The sequence below is a fragment of the Paramisgurnus dabryanus genome, chromosome 16, assembly GCF_030506205.2.
Source record: "Paramisgurnus dabryanus chromosome 16, PD_genome_1.1, whole genome shotgun sequence".
Taxonomy (NCBI): Eukaryota; Metazoa; Chordata; class Actinopteri; order Cypriniformes; family Cobitidae; genus Paramisgurnus; species Paramisgurnus dabryanus.
This window is the reverse complement of record NC_133352.1, coordinates 33,193,978-33,215,130: the sequence shown is the minus strand read 5'-3', so window position 1 is coordinate 33,215,130 and position 21,153 is coordinate 33,193,978. Positions and strand designations below refer to the sequence as shown.

Here is a 21,153-nt window from a genome sequence, read left to right as displayed (position 1 = left end):
TGTTTATAAAGTACAACCAAAAGAAAAAACAATTAATAATTTAGACGAACAAATTTAAACTGAGAAAGTAAACTTTAGACCAATTCGATTACTTAAATATAAAACATTTTTAAACCTGTCAATCTTTTAAAGTAAACGTTGTTTGTGTTCACTAGTGGGATTAACCAGATTTTGAAGTTTGTAAGTGTTTCTTGACGTCGCAGAAAAAGTAAACTAGTGGAGCACTGCTCTACAAATGAGCAGAAACTAGATGTAAAACTCCACGTCAACTAACCTAAACTGTTAAAAGCTGTCACATAATTTGACATCTGTAAGCATTGCACTGATCGATGATGTCATGACAGCGTGTTAAAATATAAATGAAAGGGCCTGATAACAGTTTGTGACAATGTGTTGATGGCTTAATTTAACCTACAGTAAATGTAAAGCAGGTGAACTAGTTTGCAGTCGAAATATAACCTGTGCGTATAACTGCTGTTAGGTTTGAGAACTTGAATCTTTTAAAAGACTTTTGAAACATACTCCAAAGCACCAGGAAGAAGATCGATTAAAAGTTCAATCGATTAAAGGTTGTGTTGAGATGATCCCAGAAGCTTCATGTGAAGTCAACCTTACCATTTTACAGAGATAATTCAATAATCAATGATGTTGATACGTGAAGTTAAGGGTACTTACTGAAGGTCCTGCAAAATAAACAAACAGAAGAAGCAAAATGTTAAAAATATTATCAGTACATAAAATAAGCCAAGTGACTTTCAGTTTCACACATTTAAAAAAAATTAAACTTTTGCACTGTTGCACTTTTATTTTTTAACTAAATAAACCTCGAAATAAATGCTTTCCTAGGACAAACCGGTGCAGAAGTGTATGTCAGGTGAGTATTATGACCCTCAGAGTAGGCAGAGCGATTTAAGATATGTTTAAGAAGTTGTTTATATTTGCTCTTGTCTAGACACTTGGGCACAGACTCAATGTTGTTATGGTGTGTGCACACCACAAGTGAATTTAATTATTAGTAGAATACATACAGATTCATGAGACGCAAACAGACATGACGCAAACATAGGTGAAGTTTGGGGGGGGGGGCAGGGGGGCACTGCCCTCCAGACTAGAGCCACTTATGATTTTGTCTGAGCTGTTAATGAAATAGAAATATAATAATTCATATTTTATTTGTCTTTTCATATTTTATTAAAGTCACAATGAAACGGAAGTAGCAATTGTCTCTGCATTTTCCCCATGGTGACGTATATTCGAGTGAAACGGCTTCTGAAATGAAAAAAAGTAGGGCGGGACTTGAATTTGTCCATCGAAAACTGATTGAATTGTTTGAAGTATGGGCGTCGAAACCTTTTTATGTGGGTGGGACAAGACCCACCTACTTTTTAAAACTAATGATATTGAACCCACTCACTTTTTTCTATTTTAGCACATATGTTTGTTCACTTGTCAGATTGGCGTCAGTCAAATCCATTCCACTTGAAAAATGCCCTAATAATTTAAACTCCGTTCTGTTTTAGCTACAGCATTCCTTCCTCCAATCCATTCCACTTGGCTCATGTCCATAAAATGTAAACTGAAGGACGACATTCGCCCCAAATAAAAAATTTTGTGCTTTCCGCGAACCTAAGTGGGAAATTCGCATGATGCATTGTCAATCGGTAAAGAGGGCATGCCCAGTTTGACACATCCGGTTGTAAAACAGAGAGCATTAGTCTAAGTGAAGACTTTCCTCTTCACACAATGATTTTATTTGCATGAATGACACTTAAAAAATTACAAAGCTGTGAGTAATCTAGAGCGAGTAACATGTTGTGTCTTTGCTTTTGGGGTGGTCGAGGCGGTCAAGTTCATTGTGCCCAAAAACAGCTGAAGTTTACCACTTGTGAAACATCAAGAGCAAGATGGGGAAAGTCAAAAGTGAACCGCGGCCGACATCAAAATCTCTTAAATAAAAGATGTTTTTAAACTGACGAGGGTCCAGTTTTTAATGAGTGAATTATAGATGTGAATGAACAAATCTTTGCACTGACTGGTCCTCTAAATATCTTCCAGGTTTCTCTTTCACTCAAACGAACAGATGCTTGAGCAAGATTTCAACGTTTCTCTGCCCACTTTACAACAAGCAGGCACAGCTAAACAGAACCACATCTAGCAAAATCAGTGACAAAATGACCCACTATCTCTATGTAAATAAAGTGTTCTGCCAGTGTTTGATCTTCCTTTCCCAGGGCACTGGAGCTGGAACCGGTTTGAGAAACAGATGTACGAAATTGTCCTTCTGTACAAACGCCAGTTCAACAAGAACGTAGCGGTCCCAGATTTAATCGGATCTGAGCAGGAAGTGAATATAGAATTCAATGTACAAACTGTTCGGGTTTATTACTTAAAGAGATCCTGGATGTTTTCGAGCAAGGACAAGTTGTTTTACAAACGACTTTTACAAGTGAGTCAGTATAGAGACGCATGTCTGTCTACCGGATAATTTATTTACAAATCAGCATTTTTATGTACATAGTCGAGTCATTATCAAGCAGTTTAATACCTTTGAATCATCATTACTCACAGAACAGCAATGATTCAAAACCACACTGAATGCTTACGGCCTGACTGTCAAAGATTCAGCAGAAGAACAGACATGAAGCGATAAAGAAATATGACTCACCAGGGTCACCTTTCCTTCCACGTTTCCCCGGAGGACCTGAAGAAAAAACATCTTATATAAAACTTTGCATTTTACAATATAAAACAACCGAATAAATGTCATCTATTCTATAAACAACATGCTTATTCGTTTTAAGGGCTCTTCATCTTCTAGGACTTTGAAAACATGGATTGATTAAAACTTAGTTTTATTTTCATATACTGCACATGTATTGCTGTTCTCTATTTTACTGTTTCCTAAATTTTTTACAGTGATGTATTCCTCAAACTTTTTTCCTGCGCACGCCCTTCTATGTCCCAACCAAGTTGGTGCACCCCCAATCCCCACTTCAAAAAAAAAGACTCATTTTTAAAGACGTCTGACATTGTGAAAAATATTTACGCGTGTTGCACCATCTGAGACTATGACATTTCAAAGCAAGAAAAAAAACATAGTGACTATGCCTTACAAGGAATACATTTTAATTTTAGTTTAATGTTTTTTTTTTTTTAAATGAGACAACCTTGCGTTCAACCAATGCAGCCTTCAAAATTAGAGGAAGTAAGTGGCATTGGGGAGATTTCTTTGAATGCAACATACAGTAAGACTCGTGCTCCAGAAATGAATTATTAAATATTAAACAGTCTTGACATGACAGCCTTTAAACCATGTATTTTTATTAGGGCTGTCAAAAGATGAATTGCGATTAATATATATAATTGAACATGTATGAATTTAAGAAAAATGTTATTTAGGTATATTTTTTATTAATACTTATAAAATAAAATATATCAAATTATATATAAATATACATGTAAATGTTTTTTTAAATACAAACATGAATGTGTGTGTATTTAAATATATAAAATAATTACACACAACGCACACACATAATTTATGCCAAAAAAACTTTTATTTTGTATGCAATTACTCGCAATTAATCTTTTGACAGCCCTCATTTTTATACAAAACAATAAATTATATCTGTTTGCATACTTTTCTTTTTGCAAAATACAATTTCTTAAATTTTGCTTTGGTTATGGGGTGAAATATGACCCAAACATTTTGTGTAGGGCTGCAACTAACGGTTATTTTCATAATCGATTAATTGGGTGATTTTTTTCCAGATTAATCGACTAATAGTTGCCTGGGTTGCATATGTGTGGGGCGGGTTTATCAAAAGAAGGTCCAGATTCTATTGGGGTAGGTGCATGTTTGTTTAGGGGATTTCAAATGTCAACATTGGCTTTCAGAGATCCTGCACCCCACCTTTAATTACATTTACTTAATAAAGTTAAATAAGGCAATACATTAGGGTATTCACGGGTAGAAGTGTACTTTAAAAACTGCAAAAGCCAACAAACTACAGAGTTTTACTAATATATTGTTCATGATTTTGATATTTTAATGAAGCCTTAAATAAAAAAAGGTTGTGCAGTTTTAAACAGTTAAACATCTTTAAATGTCAAAATAGAAATAAACAAAACGAATTGAGTCTTCAGAGATGTGCTGGTGAGGAAATTTTGCCACAGATTAATAAACTCAAAATGAGTCCAAAAGCATCCCAATGACTACTCACAGCCCAAATATCAACAACTAATAAACCAAATCCTTCCATCTCTAACCCGCCGAAAAACACCAACCTGCGGAAACCTTTTAAAAGTTGCGCAATTCAGAACTCCCCCAAAACTCTGCAACACTGCAGACGAGGCAACGCCCCACACCAACTTATCAATAATGAAATTTCTTTTCTTTCTTATCTATTAGTTGTTGTAGCTCTAATTTTGTGTCAATTTCTCTAAGATTTCCCCGAGTCCGACAGAATCCTATACCACCCAAACGTAAGCAGTAACTCGACACAGCTAGCAGAAAGGTGTAAAACACATAGCACTTCATGTGTGACGGGGAGACCAGTTTAAGGGATGGAAACAATCAGGATTAGGCAAATCCAGTGCCACAGATCAACAGATATGGAGCGTGCATGTCTGTAAATAAGGCATCTGTGCCCATCGCATCACTTCCTGTTTGTGTATATTTATGTCAGAACAAAGCCGACATGGGCATACCTCCCAGACCTTTAAGATCGGTAGCCAAACCCCCCCCCCCTTCCCTTCTCTCTGGTTAACCGATTAACCCCCTCTATCCCCTGGGCACTAAATCACTTCCATCAATCCCCTCCCCGTCTTTTGGTACTGTGAAATAGAAACCATACATGTCCCGAGTAAACCAAGAGAAGGGAATGCTGGGATGCTAATGAGCTCTAGTCGCAGACACACTCTTCTTGTTGACATTATTGTTATTATTCCAGGTTAATCAACCCCTGCTGGTTCAGACCCCTATTAGAGATCACTGACTGACAGGAAAAAAGGTCTCGGGTTTGCTCCAAATCTAGCACATCTGGCAACAAATACCATCAGGCCATTCAGGCCTAGTGGTTACAAACTCTAAGGGAACCGAAGGGTGTCAGGTTTGAACCCAGCAAGAAACAAGTGAGCGTAACTTTCAGTGAAATACTAAAGGGAGGGCTTAGGGTTAAAGATAAATTGCGCTCTTTCAACAAACTGTGACGTACGGAAAGTTTTAGGAATGCGCTTTGTAGGAATGCTGCAGGAAAAATTGTATGTACAGTAAAGCTCTTACAATAAAAAGCCTTAGATAAACTGTTTACATGAGAATACAAGGACAATTATTGTGAAAATAATTAAAGGCATATTTCACCGAAAAATAAAAAATCTGTCATCATTACTCATCCTTAAGTAATTCCAAACTGTAAATTGTTTTTGTTCTGTTGAATGTTTGTAAGCAAGGAGATCTGGGGCACTATTGACTTCTATAGCAGTGGCGGCTCGTGACTGCTAATCCAAGGGGGCGCTAATTTAAAATAGCCTAAGTGTTTGGAGTGTCATGTGTGTTGATTGCGTTTTCAAAAAAATGTGTTTGTTGCGTCATGTGAACCATGTGCATCATGTGTTTTGTCAAAATAAGTGCCTGCTGGACACGCATCAAAACCGTTTATGATAAAAGAGACGCTCACGTTCACAAAATACACGTAAGACACTCACTTAACACTTAACTCTGATTACGCATGAGATTATGTGAGTATCTCGCAAACGCGAGCGTCTCTTTTATCATAAACCCTTTAGACGCGTCTGCAGCAGGCACTTATTTTGATAAGACACGTGATGCACATACAGTAGGATCTCTCAAAGCGCAGAACACATATTTTAAAAAAAGGAACCACACACATGACGGGCTACATACATGTTTGCATCGAGCGCCCTCGAAAAAAGAAGTCATTGGCCGCCACTGTTCTATAGTAGAAAAAAGAATACTACAGAAGTGAATGGTGCCTCAGATCTGTTCGGTTATTAAAATTTTTCCAAATATCTTTATTTGTGTTTAGCAGTAATCATACAGGTTATTAAAAAACTTGAGTAAATGATTACAGAATTTTCATTTTTCAATGAGCTATCCCTTTAATGTTCTTGTCAACAGGTCCTACAACTCATATGACCATGTGGTCATCTGTACCTTTCCTCAAATACGACCAACAGAGGCGTTTACTAAATTAGCGCCTCTACCGGCAACAGGTGAAAAAATATTACGGTATGAAATTATATTTTGGGGTATAATTTTGATATGATGACATGCATTGGGATATGATTTTCAATTTAAACTGCCAGGATTAATTGTATTTATAATACACATTAGACTATTTATGGCAAATAAATTTATGGCATTTATGGCAAATAATGTATCCATTTATTTATTATATGATACAGTATATAACCCTGCATACATCACAACTATTTTTTTAAAAGTACTTCAAATATTTCAAGTTTACCAAGGTAAAACAATCGTTTTTGATGAAGAAAAAAGCAAAAGTGATCACACTTCCCTGTATATATCAGATCTGGTGTACACGATTCAAAAACTGCCGCCAGAAGAAGCGATGATACGCCTTTTTTTGTCAATCAGACCCTCTAGAAAAACGTGATTATGCGATCATATGATTTAACGCATAATCAGCCAAAGCCGCATATTTATTTTTTCAAATACGCTGCACTTGCACAGCATAAATTGCAGATTTCCGTACGCAAAATGTGCAGGGCTAGCATGATTTCATAATCCCAAAATTTTCGTAGCAAAAATCACATATATCTTAGCAGAAAGTTGAAAAATTTTGCATTTACCTCACACAAGCGCAGCCATGTCCCCTGTTGCCATAGGAACGTTATGAAGTGAAGTGATTATGTGACGTGAACATCATTGGCTATGTTTACATGCACAAAATGTTGTCAATCCGACTGAATTTAATCCAATTGAAGGTTATGACGATACAGTTTACATGCACCCTAAACATTGCAATCTGATTAAAAATGTTTGTTTACATGCACATTCTATAGAAACCGAACCGAACGTCTGCGCAAGCGCACAGCCAGGGTTGCCAAACTCGCATATCAGAACCATCCCAAATGGACATTCAAAACTAGCTCAAAAGCATCCCGATGACTATTCACAGCCCAAATACCAATAACTAATGAACGAAATACTTTTATCTTTAACCCGCAGAAAAAAAACAACTGGAGGAAACATTTTAAACAGTAGCTCAAATCTAAACTCGAAAAAAGCAGAGGACATGGCAACGCCTCGCTGCGGAATCTCTGTATCTCTGTATTAAAGTCAAAGTGGAGGTGAAGAAAGTTGTTCTTAAGAAGTTTTCAGATATACTGTAGGTAATGAAACCACACTTCTCAAAAGTCACAACACTATTTTATTGCTTAAAGTAGCCTAATGTTTTAAAAGTACACATAAATGTGGCGTGACCCCATTAACGTTACCTTAATAATGCGTGATGCCACTGCCTTGCTATTGCGTGTTTCTGTGACGAGAATCATGTGATATAAGAGTTTAATATAAGACGTGAACTTGAGCACAAATGTTCTGCGCATGTGCACAATGTATTTTTGCATCCGATTGAGAAAATACTACGATTCACGCGTTTACATTCGTACTTTTCTCCTGCGGATCGGATCACAGATCAGAGTACACCACCCCCTTCAATCCGATCCAAATTTGCATCCGATCGTCCTCAATCGTATTGATTAAGGTGTTTACATGAAGACTTTTCAATACGATTGAGCCATCAATACCATTACGTACAAACGGATTATTTGGTTGCATGTAAACGTACCTATTGAAAAGCTGAATTTTTGCAAGTTCATACAATTGCATAAATATCCCACATATTCCATCGCATTTTTTTAAGAAAACGTGCTGCAAGATCAAGGATTTTTGCCCGCAACAATCACAAAAAAAATTATTTTTCTGGAAGGACTGGTCAATTTATGCTAGAAATACCCGTGACTATACTTTTACTTGAGTGTTGTGTTTAGGATAGGGTAAGGAAAAAAAATATTCATTGAATTTAATCAATTTTTTTAAGGTAAGTGGTTTCAATCAATTTATTTAAGCTACATTTAAACAAAAAAGATTAGTAAAGTAAAGTAAAGTAAAGTAAAATATCAAACTTTTGTTTAAATGTAGCTTAAATAAATTGATTGCAACCACTTACCTTAAAAAAATTTATTAAATTCAATGAATCATTTTTTTCAGTGTAGATGCTCTTACAGTCTGGTTCTCGTTCATCTTGTTCCTGAGTTCAATCCTTTGGAAACACATAATATACTGCAAAAAAGCCACTCTGGATAAAAGCGTCTGTCAAATGCAAAAATGTAAAATCTTTGTACATTTTTGTTTGTTTGTACAAAATGTGAGTCTAAATTATTGTCTGTGGTTTCTGTCAATAAAGCTTAAATTGAACCTGTAACATTCCACTAACCCCAGGTTAAAAGTCTGGATTAAATGTACTGTAAATCAGTTCAATTGCTTGATCCCTTTCCTTTGAGACTAACTTAAAAGTCTTTTGCTGTAAATTGTAGCTTACATAATTCTCTTTCTCTTGGTCACATATGGCATACTCTATATCATCTAAAAGGCTTCGTAACTTTTCTTACTGTAATGAGGTTCAGGGCTTTGTGTATGATGATGACACAAATCACAGTCAACATAGTGAACATATTGAATAACGGCTTCATCTTTGAGCTTTTCTGGCTTACTGGACTATACAGTATCACGTTACAGAAGACCAAACCACAGGAGCTATAAATACAAGTGTAACTAGTTTCTACACCAACAGGACCCATAAACATTATACGGCGAACTCGGAGACACTGCGGATGATGGTTAAACGCTGGAAGACACCACACATGTTTTATTTTTCATATCCATCACTATCTGATGAGCTGTCTCATGGACAATTATCATAAGAGTAACAACTTCAAGATTAAAAACTTGATTCAATCTGGATGTAATCAAAGTCGCCGGCATTCTAAAGGTCTCCTATGTTGTACCCTATAGCTGTCTCATTACATTACCATTCAGAAATGACATAATTGAACCGTATTACTATTCTCAGCTCGGACGATCTAACCACTTGCCGAATTCAGTGTCTCACTGAGAAGGTCTGTTTCATATAGTAACGCATAAGCTTGATTTAGCTACTGTGACATTCTATCTAAAACAAACGTTTCGAAGAAAACAAAAACGTCATCTTTTCCCCGGCGAAGAAGAGACGGGCCATCTTTTCATCAGGCGCAACAACTGTTCATAATAAACGTCGACAGTGAAATCACAGAAATCAATCTTCAAAGTTCAGCCTTAAACCACAATTGGGTGTTCCTCTCCAATATCACAGCCTGAAATAAATTAAAGTCTTTCAATAGAAAGAAATTTGAGGTGAACAGGGCAATACCATGATTAACCCTAGTCCCCAAATTCAGGAAGCAGGAAGTTCACATACTGTATATATTATAACCTATATATACAGCGGTAATTTCAATTAGGTAAATTAAGTAGATTTTACAAACATACCTTACAAAAAACAACACTGGTGTGGCTCTCGAGACAAAACAATGGCAGTGATATGTCAGTGTAAGATGTTTTTGCATTTATTTTGGGACTAGAGGATAAGCCCTGTCACTTAAAATGTATACATTGGAAAACAGAATATTAAAGGAAAAATTTATTTTATTATGCTACAGCCAGCATGCATTCCCCCTACAAAGCCTTAAATGGCCTAGCACAGAATACAATCCACCACGTACACTGTGATCACAAAATTTTGGCCACTTAATTATCCCTAGAATATCAAAAGTGTCTAAAGTTGGTAGATCCTTCTCCTACTTCGCCCCTAAGCTCTGGAATGATTTACCAAATAATGTTCGAGTATCAGACACAGTCGAGCAATTTAAATCTAAACTTAAGACATCCTTATTTAACAAAGCATTCACATAAAATGTCCAGTAAATGTACTTATCCCGCAATAGCTAGTTTGTCTAGAACAAACCACTCACATAACTCACATGGGTAATATACTTATGCCGCAATAGTTAGCCTGTCTGGAACCGAGCTGACTTAAACCACTATAATGTATGACACTTGCATTACATGCGAACGGCCCCTACGCTAACAGGATTCTGTTTCTCTCTCCCTGTCTCGTCTTCGACCCTAAGGACAATGAGACAAACAGACCCAGTTCCTGCAGCTGTGAAGGTCATCGCACCACTGATCTACTGACCGTCCTTCAACGAGATGCCCAGCCAATGCCTGACCAGTGACCACGGTGGAACCAGTTTAACTCGCTTACCCGTTCACATACCTCGATAGTATTTATATCTCTTTCAAGGGTTTTTACCCTCCTAGGAGTTTTTCCCCTGGACTAACCAGGAGGGTTTTTCTCCTAGGGGTTTTTTTCATCCCCTGGAGAGTTCGCCACCTTTGGCTTTACTAACTACTTTACTGTATACGTTACATTAATACTACACTTGCTTTTCTATGCTTTTCCTACATCTATTAATGTAAAGCTGCTTTGAAACATTTAACAATTGTTAAAAGCGCTATATAAATAAAATTGAATTGAATTTATTTTACAACTCAACATGAACTTACTAAGTAATAGTGTTTTGCCAAACTAAAAGTGTTTTGCCAAACTAACCAAGACAGGGCCTAACTGACCCGGCTTTTCCAACGAGCCTAACGTACCCCCAAGTCTCTATCACTTTCCCAAGATACGGCAGACTTCTAGCAATTATCATGCTGTCCACAAGCAGTATACATCCCCCGTTGGGTCTTAATTTCTGTAATTTGCGAAAATAATGCGTTAGAAAATGTTTTATAACGGGAATATGTTAGCGTTGTCCAGGGCAAAACTAGTGTATGTTGAGACTGCTACATCACAATTTACTCTCGAATCATTGTGTGTCATGAGTTTCTTCTCCTGGGATGTACTTATTAGTGATTTTTTGCTTGATTTGTCTATTGGCAATACATAAATCCATTAATAATAATACATAAAAATAATAATACAGTCTGTACTGCTCATACACCTATTTAAGTTGTGGAAAAGCAGTCATAAGATGGGCACTTAAAGGTTTCGGTAAATGTAATTTTGAAGTTCGAAAAAGGTCTAGATGCCACTTTTTATGTATTTGTATACTGCTATCCACTTTGTCATACATTTTTTAGCAGTGTTGTCTTCAGATGTGAAATGCATTTATAACTGAGGAATTATTCATTACAAAATTCTTTCTTACCGTTTTATGTTTTCCAAAATGCAAAACCAGACATTTTTTGGGTGATGTTTGACAGGTGGTTTATGTTGACTGCGGTTTGACAGAACAGGAACTCGGACTGTCAAATTAAATGCTGCTGTGGCCATGAGAGATCACGAACAGCCAAATAACAGAGCTTAAGTCAACCGTTTCAAAGTAAAGCGGCGCTGTGATATCTGGAGATTACAATGTGTGTTTAAGCAAGCGTGTGATGGTTCAGACGCCATGCGCAGTACAGGTAAATCCATTAAACATGTCACATGTGTGCTTTACAACGTTTGTTAATGCAGATTTACAATATAGTAAAATGAAAACTGTGTGGTATTACAGTAATGAAAAGCAATCAGAATTACCACTGGGAATAATGCGAAATGCTTTCGGTGAAATTTTCATGATGTAAAAAGTCAATAAAATAGACCATATGCATACTTCATATCTTCATCTCTTTCACATATGTTATCAGGCTGTACACCAGACATATATGCTATAAAACCGTGAGCAGTCATGTTTTGCATGTATCGTTACACACGTGTAAATCTGATGATTGATCTCAGGGCTTTGAGATACTTTCCGACATCACCGACTGCATTTCAGATTGAATATGATCAGCAACTGTGCTGCTCTTCCTATTTATGTGGCTTTGTAGTGTCTGTTTCGAATTTTGTCAGTCACACGTGTCCCAGTCTGATGTGAATAACCATCTGAATAACCATAACTATATAATAATAAATGCACACACATGCATGTATATATTTAAGAAATGAGTATATTCATTTGTATATTTATGTATAAATTATATTATATATATAAATATAAATACTTAATATATAAATATATTTTTCTTAAAATTATACATGCATGTATGCATATTTATATATACATAATTATTATACATAGGGATGCACCGATACCACTTTTTTGGAATACGAGTACAAGTACGAGTACTTGCATTTAAGTACTTGCCGATACCGAGTACTTAATAAAACACATGATTTAAATTTACAGGTAACAGCTTAAGTCATATAATTTAACAAAAAAACAAGGGACTAGTTTTCCAGTTTGTTGTAAACTCTGTCTCTTTGGACAACACAAGAGGCATTAACCCCTTACACGCCGCTCAACCATAGACATTTCTTAGACTGTGGTATCGATCCCTGGTATCGGGGGACTTTTAACGAGTACGAGTACTTTAGAAAATGTGGTATCGAAGCCGATACCCGATACCAGTATCTGTATCAGTGCATCCCTAATTATACACAATGCGTACACATATGATCTAACAAAAACTTTTATTCTGCTATAGATTAATCGCAATTAATCGTTAAGCATCCCTAGTTGTCCCTAGAGTGATGCCCTCAGCATGATGCCAGTGGTGAGAGAGTGTAGGGTCAGTGAGTGTTTGGGCCAGTGTCTTGTGTAAGTATGTGTGATGTTTTGTTTCTTGCTTGTCTTATATCATTATATAGTGACAATTGTTCCCTGTATGTGTTGTATTAGAATATTGTTGTTGTTTTGTTTTTAATTATTTTGGTTGTATATTGTTTTGTATTGTATTTTCTGTTGAATGTGAAGGGTTTGGAATTATATAAGCGTTTGCTTCATCCACTCCCTTTTCAAACCATGCACTTTTATAATATGTTGGTTATGTTGCCTGTTATGTTGTTTTGTGAGAAAATTTAGAATGCAGGTTTGAAAATAAACATCTAAACATCTAAACTAAACTAGTTAGCAACAAGCTATTTTGCTTAAAACATGAAAAAAGTTTCAATGCATGCATTTAGTGTCCAACCACATTTACACAAACATGGATTTCATTACTACGCAATTACGCTAGGATAAAAACAACTTGCATTGCACTCTGTGGCAAAACATATGGAAAATATCATTAGCATGTAAATGTGTGCTTATGTGCTTAAGCACATGTGTGATTGTTGCCATCAACCAATGTTGGAAGTGCATGTGTTTTGTCATTAAGAGGGGTCCTTGCGTGATGAAATGTTAACTCGCTTGACCTCCAGATAAACAACTCTGGCCATCCCACCCCCTATCACTTGAATGCCAGTGAAACACTTCCATCTGTGTGTTGACGCTAGAAGTGTTGGTGTTTATGGGAGGGGCGGTTTCTTCACGAGGCCCAGACGCTCGTTGGGTGGTTCTGTCATTACAGCGGCTTATTATGGTGGTCAACAGCGAGCACATAGAAAGAGAGGATGTGCAGACCCACGCACATTGTGACAGAGCGGCCACGTACCCCATACTGCGGCCCCTCGAAAGACGGATAGCCTTGCACTCAACAAACGGACTAGATCAGGGCGAACCATTTAGGGTAAAATGTCATCAAGTAACGGCTATGAGATGAATGTCATTAATCGGTCTAGGAAAAGTGGCGACGTGTTAAATGATCACCTGATGCTTGATTCGGCATATACAATGTTTTTAAAATCACAGCCAGATTTGTAATGATGCATGTAGCTTATCTGAAAATAAACAAAGACCACCGTGTTGTTTATTGTTATCGGTTATGACTTACATGCGATCTATGTCTCAACACAACATTGGAAGTTGACCATACTGTAAATATTCGGATATTCATGCTAATGCAATTACGGTGATATAATCAACCGTACAAACTAGGGCTGTGTAACGCCAACAATTTCCCGATAAGATACGTATCCCGATACAAGGCAACGACGCGATAAAATACTATTTTAAATTACATTTTTGTTCAGAATTATTATTATTATTATTAATATTATCTGTTTATTGTATATTGAATAAGCAGTTTTGTAACAGTTGTGTTTTTGCCATTCATTTATTAGCTTTTGGGGTAACTCGTAGAAATATTTAAAATTAAGTATTTTCAAAGCAGTTTTACAAAGATAGTGCCTACCCTAGGCATTATATTGGTCTCTCATTTAATTATTCTATATCTATGAATATATGTATAAACATGCAGTCAGACTTAATACTATTTAATAGAAATCACATTGTTAATGTGCCAGCTATAGTTTGAAGTAGCTTTGTATCTCTTCTCTAGACATTTTTCACATGCAGCTCTTTGTCGTGTTTCTTCTCAAATGCTTTTTATAGACCGTTTCATCGGGCGCACATGCGGTGATGCGATAAGCGTCTGGTCTGAACTTTACTTCCGGTTTCTGTTTGTTTAATGGTCTGACTAGTTGCTGAAACTGAACTCTTGAACAAATACCTCGTCGAAAATAAAAAATGTTTTGGTTTCCTATGTAATCTACGTGTTGTTTATTTTGCTTGCTATATAAATAAACTACTTTAAAAGGACTTTGTTGTTATTTATTCTTCGCGGAGTTTGCCGGAAGTTACGTGAGGACCACGAAAGCCGCTTTTTTATGTTGTTACTGCTGAAACCGTCTATAAGAGAGTGGCTAATAAAGCCCTTTCCAGTAGTATAGGCTAAGATATCTGCGCTTTCACTGAACTAAAGATTTTAAATGAATATACCACACTACCTTTCACTGTATGTACTGTGAAGGGCACATGCGTCCTTTCCATATGGATCACGGATCAACAGCGATTCGTCATGCTACTTTCGAAAGTGCATCCGAATTGATACCGAAGGTGCTGTATCGATGCGCGCATCGTCAGGCGTTCATGACGATGTATCGTCGTATCGATATTTTAAACACAGCACAAGTCAAACATCACCATCTTTTCTCGTGGCCAGGGTGTTGGAATTGAAGTGAAAAAACTATTTTTATTATCTATGTGTGTATATATGCTCTTAATAATAAATATGATACAAAAAGTTCTTGATCGCAAAACCATACATTTTGGTTCCCGAAAGAACTATTACTTTCTTACCCTATCATAGACTGAAAAACTTTTTTTACCTCAACATACAATTTTAAAAATAAAGAAGCCATTGAAGAACCATTTTTGTCTGAATGGTTTTATACAGAACATACGAAAGAACAGGCATGGCTCCGGTGTGCGACCCCCTAACAGTGGTCTTTAAAAATAGGGTGCTGAAACCCCGCCCACTCGCGACGAAAGCTACCGCATCTCAACTTTAAACGCTGCTACAACCTGAATGGATGTTCAAGATTGTGTTACCGTGGGTTCACCCAGCCGCGTTTGAGGGCGTCAAATTCGCGTCTACCGTGTCTAGTTTACCGCTTGGACATTTTGAGTTTACTCGCTTTATTCGCGCGTGAAATTCTAGTCATCGAGACATTTTCCCATCATCGAGTCATCGAGAAATTCCCGTCATGGGAGGGGCTTCTGTGACTCCACTCGCTTTCTGTAATCACATCACTTGTAGAGCAAGCTCCTGATTGATAACATTTTTCTACTTGCGTGTTTGCCTCGGCAACGCTCAATTTGCGACATTAAGCGGAATCGCATCTACTGCGCCACACTAAACACCTAATTTGTGCCGCGCGACCTCCAGACACGCGTCAACGCGTCTTCAAATTGAGTTGACATTGAAATCACTCGCGCTTGACGACTCTACCACGACTGGTCTGAACGCAGCATAAGGGGCGGGGCCATGCTCGGTGGCTCCAGTGCATCATGAAGCCGCCTTTTTAGCCCCGCCCAGAAGGACTTTAAATGACGGGTCCCTGCAACGTGCAATTCACCCGTTGTGCTTGACATCTCTGCTCTGTCCTTTTGGTCGCCACCCAGCAGACACACAGGATGCTGGCATGAGAAATGCATGCACTGGTGCTTGGGACTAGACTTTGGACTTGACTTGGGACTTGTCCGTTTTGACTCGGGACTTAAATGCAAAGACTCCAGACTTATTTGTGACTTGCAAAACAATGACTTGGTTCCACATCTGCTAATCTGTGCTAAGGAAATCCAGTAAATTTTTAATAATATTTACGTGAAAATTTATCATCAAATGTGTATCTGGGGAAACGTTTTTTTTTCTCAAGCTCTGTGTTATGACGCATAACCATTCGTGGTATATTTCTTACCACCCAAAACTAAAATATACGGCACAAAAACTATAATAGCTCCTAATGGTTTTCATGACAGAAGTAATTTTACTGCAAGATGGAGGCTGGCTTATCTCATGCTCTAAAAAATGTCCAGAAAACCCTACAAAGAGTTTTACTTTTCCTCGCAGTTGTCAAAAATGTGTAATTGCTAGAACACTCTTAAAAAAAACATCTTTAGATCACATTTAAAAAATGAGACTATGCCTTTTATTCACCTGAACATCATCACTCTTCTAACAGAAGAGAGGAATTTGTGATGTCTAGTCTTAAACACATGTGTCCCTGTAAGGATTTAACCACAAACAGGTACGTGGTCATGTGGTCCTGATTCCCAGATTACACACTCCTATTTTGGCGCTCCATTGAACGCAGTCTAGGCAAAACCCAGGTCTGAATGAGCATGCAAGGTATGAAGGTCTGGTTAAAATCATAACCTTAGCTTCAAAGACCAGCTATAATCTTGAGGTGATTTACAAAAAAACCTAATGAAGAATCATCTTTAAACTATCCCAAAAATGGAATACTGGAGTATTTTTTATTTTAATTTTTTTAATATATTGCTAACAAACTTGCACAGTCCGAAATGAAAAACATTTGTAACTTAAGCACTAAATAGGCCATTACGGCTGCCTGTTATCATTAAATCCAATTCTAATGACGGTAAACCACAGGCTCAAGTTTAAGGGGAGCGGAAATCTTTTCAGCAGGTTTTATTATTAACGTGAAAATCACTGTAACAGAAGCCAAGATTTTATTATTCCTATTTGCAGAAAAATTCAGCTCAACCATGCCTAGTAACCGCAACATTAGTATGTGGGTATCGTAACCTCAAAGTATCCTTTAAAGTTTGCCTTCCCTTCAGCTGTTCACAGACGAAACATGACCGAATGTGTGGACACCATGTTTCCAGTTAACCTATAGGGGGCGATATTTAGTTTCAAGTGGGCACATACTAACAATTACTGAGATTTAACTTTTCAAATAAATCTTTGCTGATAAAATACCGTCATGTAATTATTGTATATAATTACGCTGTGCATGCACAGGCTTTGGAAGACAGGAGTCCAGATCGACAGCTGTTCGGGGTGACCTTGGGAACTTTTTTACATCAATGTTATGGTAGTTGCAAAATGTTGCCAAATCACGAGCCTAAAGCATTTTAGACTTTCACTCGTGTTGCCAAATACAGTCAGACAGGGATCATTTACACCTCTAAACACCCCAGCTATTGATTCCAGAGCAGACTGCCAGACACTTCAGCGAACACCTCGTTCCTCATCGGGAAAACCGAGAAAGTGTGCACGGAGTGAAAAATGAGAGAATTGATAGCACTGCGTTATTCGTATGATGACGGTCAAAGTTTTACTGCCACCAAATCTATCACTGGTTACGTATTAAAGTCTAATTTTTGTGGTTTTGCATGTGTTAAAGTTGATGCCACAATGATAGACTATTGCAGATGGTTTATAGGGTGTTATTATGCAGTTACCCTAGTCAAAAAAGCGTACAAATCAGATATTACAATGGAAAAATTACAGGAGAATACTTGTCTACAAAACCATGAGTTATAAGTTTAGGGATTGAGCGATAAAAACAGTCATGATTGCTTTAGCAACCCCTCCTAAAAATGTCAATTTCAATACAATAAAAGTGTCAGCGTCTATCCAAAACTGTTCTAGTTTCCAATACATAAAATTAAATAAATAAAGCTCTTGTGTGATTTATGAGGGAGATGTAGCATGTAACCGTAAATCATTTTTTGAAAGAAAGTATTACTTTTAGACTAAACAATCCTAGCTCGATTTGAAGATATCTGTGCCAGACACACTACGGTCCAGAACGATGAATCCCTGGCCAATTACAGCATCGAAGGCACCACAACCACACACCACTTATCAAAACATCTCTATATGTTACTTTATACAAAACTGTAATCAACATCATATAGAAAAACACAAATTTAAGTGCCATTCAATTGTTTAATAGCCCTGAGGAACGAAACCCCAGACCAACATCCTTGCCTGGTCACAATTGAGTATTTTCCCTTAGTGATATTTACACATGGGATGTATATTTGACAGAGGAGCGGATGAGCTAAGCTCATAATGGGTGTTTGGAGCTCTCCGTCAAGCATCGAGACAGAGAAAGATCTTACTTGTGTTTAATGGTGGCTGACATTCGTGCACTTGCTTTGAAAGAAACGCAACTCAATTTAGACAACAGAGTTCATGGTATTCTCTTCAGGGATTTGACTCAGACCAAACCTTGACTGTTGTTTAACTTTCCACATGCAATATTGTTTTTGGTGGCCAATGCAACTGAGGTTTTCGGAATAAACAATGAGACAAATGTTTTACGCTAGTGAAGACCAAAATAAGACAAAAAATTATATTGTTTTAATTATCTTGCGCAAGAGTTTCATCTGCAGATGAGAAACGATGAGATCACAACCAATTCTATCTTTACCAGCACAAGTTTCTGACAAAGCGGGACAAATATGATGCAGTTAAGCATGTGCATAGATCTGGGTGATTCTTACGAAATCCAGATTTAGAAGCTGTCCAGCATCAGATTTTTTTTTAAAGCCTTTGAAGCCATTTATATTTTTGCACATATAAGATTAAGATCTGAACTTACTATAACCATTATTTTTAGAGGATTAAAAAAAATATTTCCTATATAATTATTTAAATTTTTTAGATTATTATTATCAGAAATGATCATTACCGCAACATGATATTACATTAAATATATGCATTTACAAACTCATGGTTTGGTAATGAGAACTAAAAAGTTGTCTAGGTACTATGACAAACAAAATTTCAACTTTTATCTGGAGAGAAAAAATCAGAACTGCTTACCTGGCAGCCATCTTGAGTGTCACAGTCAATTATGTCCCTTTGCAACAAATTTTTTTTAAAATGTTAGTTCTTTGAGGGCTTAAAGGCGGAGTCCATGATGTTTGAAAGCCAGTGTTGATATTTGAAATCGCCTAAACAAACACGCCCCTACCCCAATAGAATCTGGACCTTCTGTTGATAGACCCGCCCCACACATACGCAACCCGGCATTTGATTTGATTTGATTGGCTATAAGTGTGTTTTGGTAGTCGGCCCGTCTCCTTTTCCAAACCGTTTTTCAAACATCGTGGACTCCGCCTTTAAACAATGATTGAAAATTGTTGCGGAGGATGAGAAATTTATTTTTGGACACATTTATATTCCTTATTATTGTCTCTACATTTACCAATGATCACCAAATATCACATGTTTCTTTACTGTAAATGTTTATTGTATAACATGCACTGAAGCTTAATATTTTTTAGATTTTTTTAATTATAAATATTTCCATGTCAAAGAACCCAAATTCAGTCATGGACATGTTGCGGTAATGAAAATTTCTCGCTGTAATGTGGAAAAAACAACAAAATTGGTTTGTATGATGTCATTTGAAATCATGTGCAAAATAGTACACAAAGAGATTGTAACTGTATGCTTCTTTTTTTGATACTCTTACTTTGCATTTACTTTTTTAATCAAAAATGTTTCATGACACCTCATAAGTCTAATTTTGCGAGAATCACCCATCTGTCTTTCCAAGGACACTTGTATTGTACCTTGGCCCAAAAAAGATGGCAAACACTACAACACAAGCTGTACTCAACATAAAGGGTCATTATTTGTAGACATATTAAAAACTTGTCACGTATGACTTTGCCTGACACAGGAGAGCATTCCTGCTCCCAATAAGTTTTCCCAGTTTTTAGATGTTAGCTGTGGTCGGATGTGTTCTGGTGTCTTAATGCCTTCCAGTGATATTTCTGAACGAACAAAGAGGACTCATCTGGACTGCTGGTTTTAAATATTCAGACTGACATCCAATTAGATATATTGGCCTGGTGCTCGCTCTTCACAGAGTTCCTGTTTTTTAGCAAGTTCTCATAATTGTGACAGAGTAAATGACAGGGGCCGTTGAAGCAACATCTGAGAATGGTTTTCATTGGAAAGGACGATCGCAAGAGATTAAATGGAGAACAAACAGCAACATCTCCTGCACCTCAGATTTTTCTCCTGATAAAAACAGACCTCACATGTCTCCATTAGAGCTTCAAAATAGATCATAGTATTGCAAACTATGCGCAGATTCTCCCAAAAACCATCCCAGGTTAAAGAACAGTCCAAGATTGTACTGTCAGCACATCTCTGATTTGTGTATTTTTATTCCTCCTGCAGTTTTTCTAGGTTGGAAAATAAACTGATGCTAATAATTAAATAAAACACGACTAAAATATGAAAATCTCAAGAGCTTTGAAAGAGCACGAGCAATAATGTTTCTTGGAAAGTTTCCCTTATTCTAGTGAAGTTTAAATGATAAACAGACAATAACATCATTGAAAGCCATTAAAAGACAATAAACTTACTGTACACATACAGTGATTCATAAAAACACCAAGGTTTGCACTTTATTAGAGATCTCATTAATGCAATGCAATGCAGTGCAATGCAATGCAATGCAGTGCAGTGCAATGCAGTGCAATGCAATGCAGTGCAATGCAGTGCAATGCAATGCAATCACAATAGGGTCGCTTTAACTTATGCACACGCACTAGGGTGCATTCACACTAGGGTCGCTTTAACTTATGCACACGCATTGCACTGCATTGCATTGCATTGCAATTCAATTCAATTCAATTCAATGCAATGCGTGTGCATAAGTTAAAGCGACCCTAGTGTGAATGCACCCCACCAACCCCATTCTTGAATGTGATTTATGATTCGCTAATGAAGGAGATGATGATTCGGTAAGCCAGCCACTTCATCATGTGGAGAAAGGCCACACGAGGAGGTTAAAGGTC

The 21,153-nt window shown here is 37.1% G+C and overlaps 2 protein-coding genes across 2 annotated transcripts in view; both read right to left on the bottom strand.

Annotated features, from left to right (window-relative positions):
• col23a1a (collagen type XXIII alpha 1 chain a) overlaps nt 1-1,474 on the bottom strand; it is a 47,910-nt gene extending 46,436 nt beyond the window's left edge. The window contains exons 1-2 of the mRNA XM_073812109.1: nt 1,447-1,474; nt 676-683 (exon numbers count right to left, since the gene is read on the bottom strand). Coding sequence (XP_073668210.1) covers nt 676-683; nt 1,447-1,474 — 36 coding nt within the window. The remainder of the gene's footprint in view (nt 1-675; nt 684-1,446) is intronic.
• Nucleotides 1,475-2,621: 1,147 nt separating this feature from the next.
• The window catches only part of LOC141280870 (collagen alpha-1(XXIII) chain), a 124,916-nt gene continuing 106,384 nt past the window's right edge, over nt 2,622-21,153 (bottom strand). The window contains exon 3 of the mRNA XM_073812108.1: nt 2,622-2,701. Within this exon, the coding sequence (XP_073668209.1) occupies nt 2,622-2,701 (80 nt within the window). The remainder of the gene's footprint in view (nt 2,702-21,153) is intronic.